Source organism: Volvox carteri (assembly GCF_000143455.1).
Source record: "Volvox carteri f. nagariensis unplaced genomic scaffold VOLCAscaffold_31, whole genome shotgun sequence".
NCBI classification, from domain to species: domain Eukaryota; kingdom Viridiplantae; phylum Chlorophyta; class Chlorophyceae; order Chlamydomonadales; family Volvocaceae; genus Volvox; species Volvox carteri.
Window position 1 is genome coordinate 836,205 of NW_003307574.1, and position 811 is coordinate 837,015.

Here is an 811-nt window from a genome sequence, read left to right on the forward strand (position 1 = left end):
TAGGCAGGTAGTGGTGGGCCACATCTGTGCCACGGTTGTGTGTTTCGTTGTGGAATCGTTACCCGTTGCCCTCTTTCTTGTTCCTGATGCTATGGAGGGTGGCTGGGGCTGGTTGGGGGAGGGGGGCGTGTATGTTTCGCCTCCGCCATTGACGTGCCTGCCCTAATTGTCATGTTCCCATCCATGTGCTGCACGTGCAGCAGGCCTCGGAAGATGGGGCCAACGTCCAGCCGGGAATGGAGGTAAGATGGGGGCGAGGGTCGGGGCTCTTATGTGTTTTACATGGGGCATCAAAACGCTGTCGTACTCCGATATGGCTATCGGAGTACGGCAGATTTGTTTGATGTAGGCAGGTAGTGGTGGGCCACATCTGTGCCACGGTTGTGTGTTTCGTTGTGGAATCGTTACCCGTTGCCCTCTTTCTTGTTCCTGATGCTATGGAGGGTGGCTGGGGCTGGTTGGGGGAGGGGGGCGTGTATGTTTCGCCTCCGCCATTGACGTGCCTGCCCTAATTGTCATGTTCCCATCCATGTGCTGCACGTGCAGCAGGCCTCGGAAGATGGGGCCGACGTCCAGCCGGGAATGGAGGTAAGATGGGGGCGAGGGTCGGGGCTCTTATGTGTTTTACGTGGGGCATCAAGACGCTGTCGTACTCCGATATGGCTATCGGAGTACGGCAGATTTGTTTGATGTAGGCAGGTAGTGGTGGGCCACATCTGTGCCACGGTTGTGTGTTTCGTTGTGGGATCGTTACCCGTTGCCCTCTTTCTTGTTCCTGATGCTATGGAGGGTGGCTGGGGCTGGTTGGGGG

General features: G+C 57.2%; 1 protein-coding gene across 1 annotated transcript in view; it reads right to left on the bottom strand.

The window, feature by feature from the left end:
• The window catches only part of VOLCADRAFT_105641 (uncharacterized protein), a gene marked incomplete at both ends in the record, with an annotated part of 10,960 nt that overhangs the window by 8,088 nt on the left and 2,061 nt on the right, over positions 1 to 811 (bottom strand). The window contains one exon of the mRNA XM_002952684.1: positions 629 to 716. Coding sequence (XP_002952730.1) covers positions 629 to 716 — 88 coding nt within the window. The remainder of the gene's footprint in view (positions 1 to 628; positions 717 to 811) is intronic.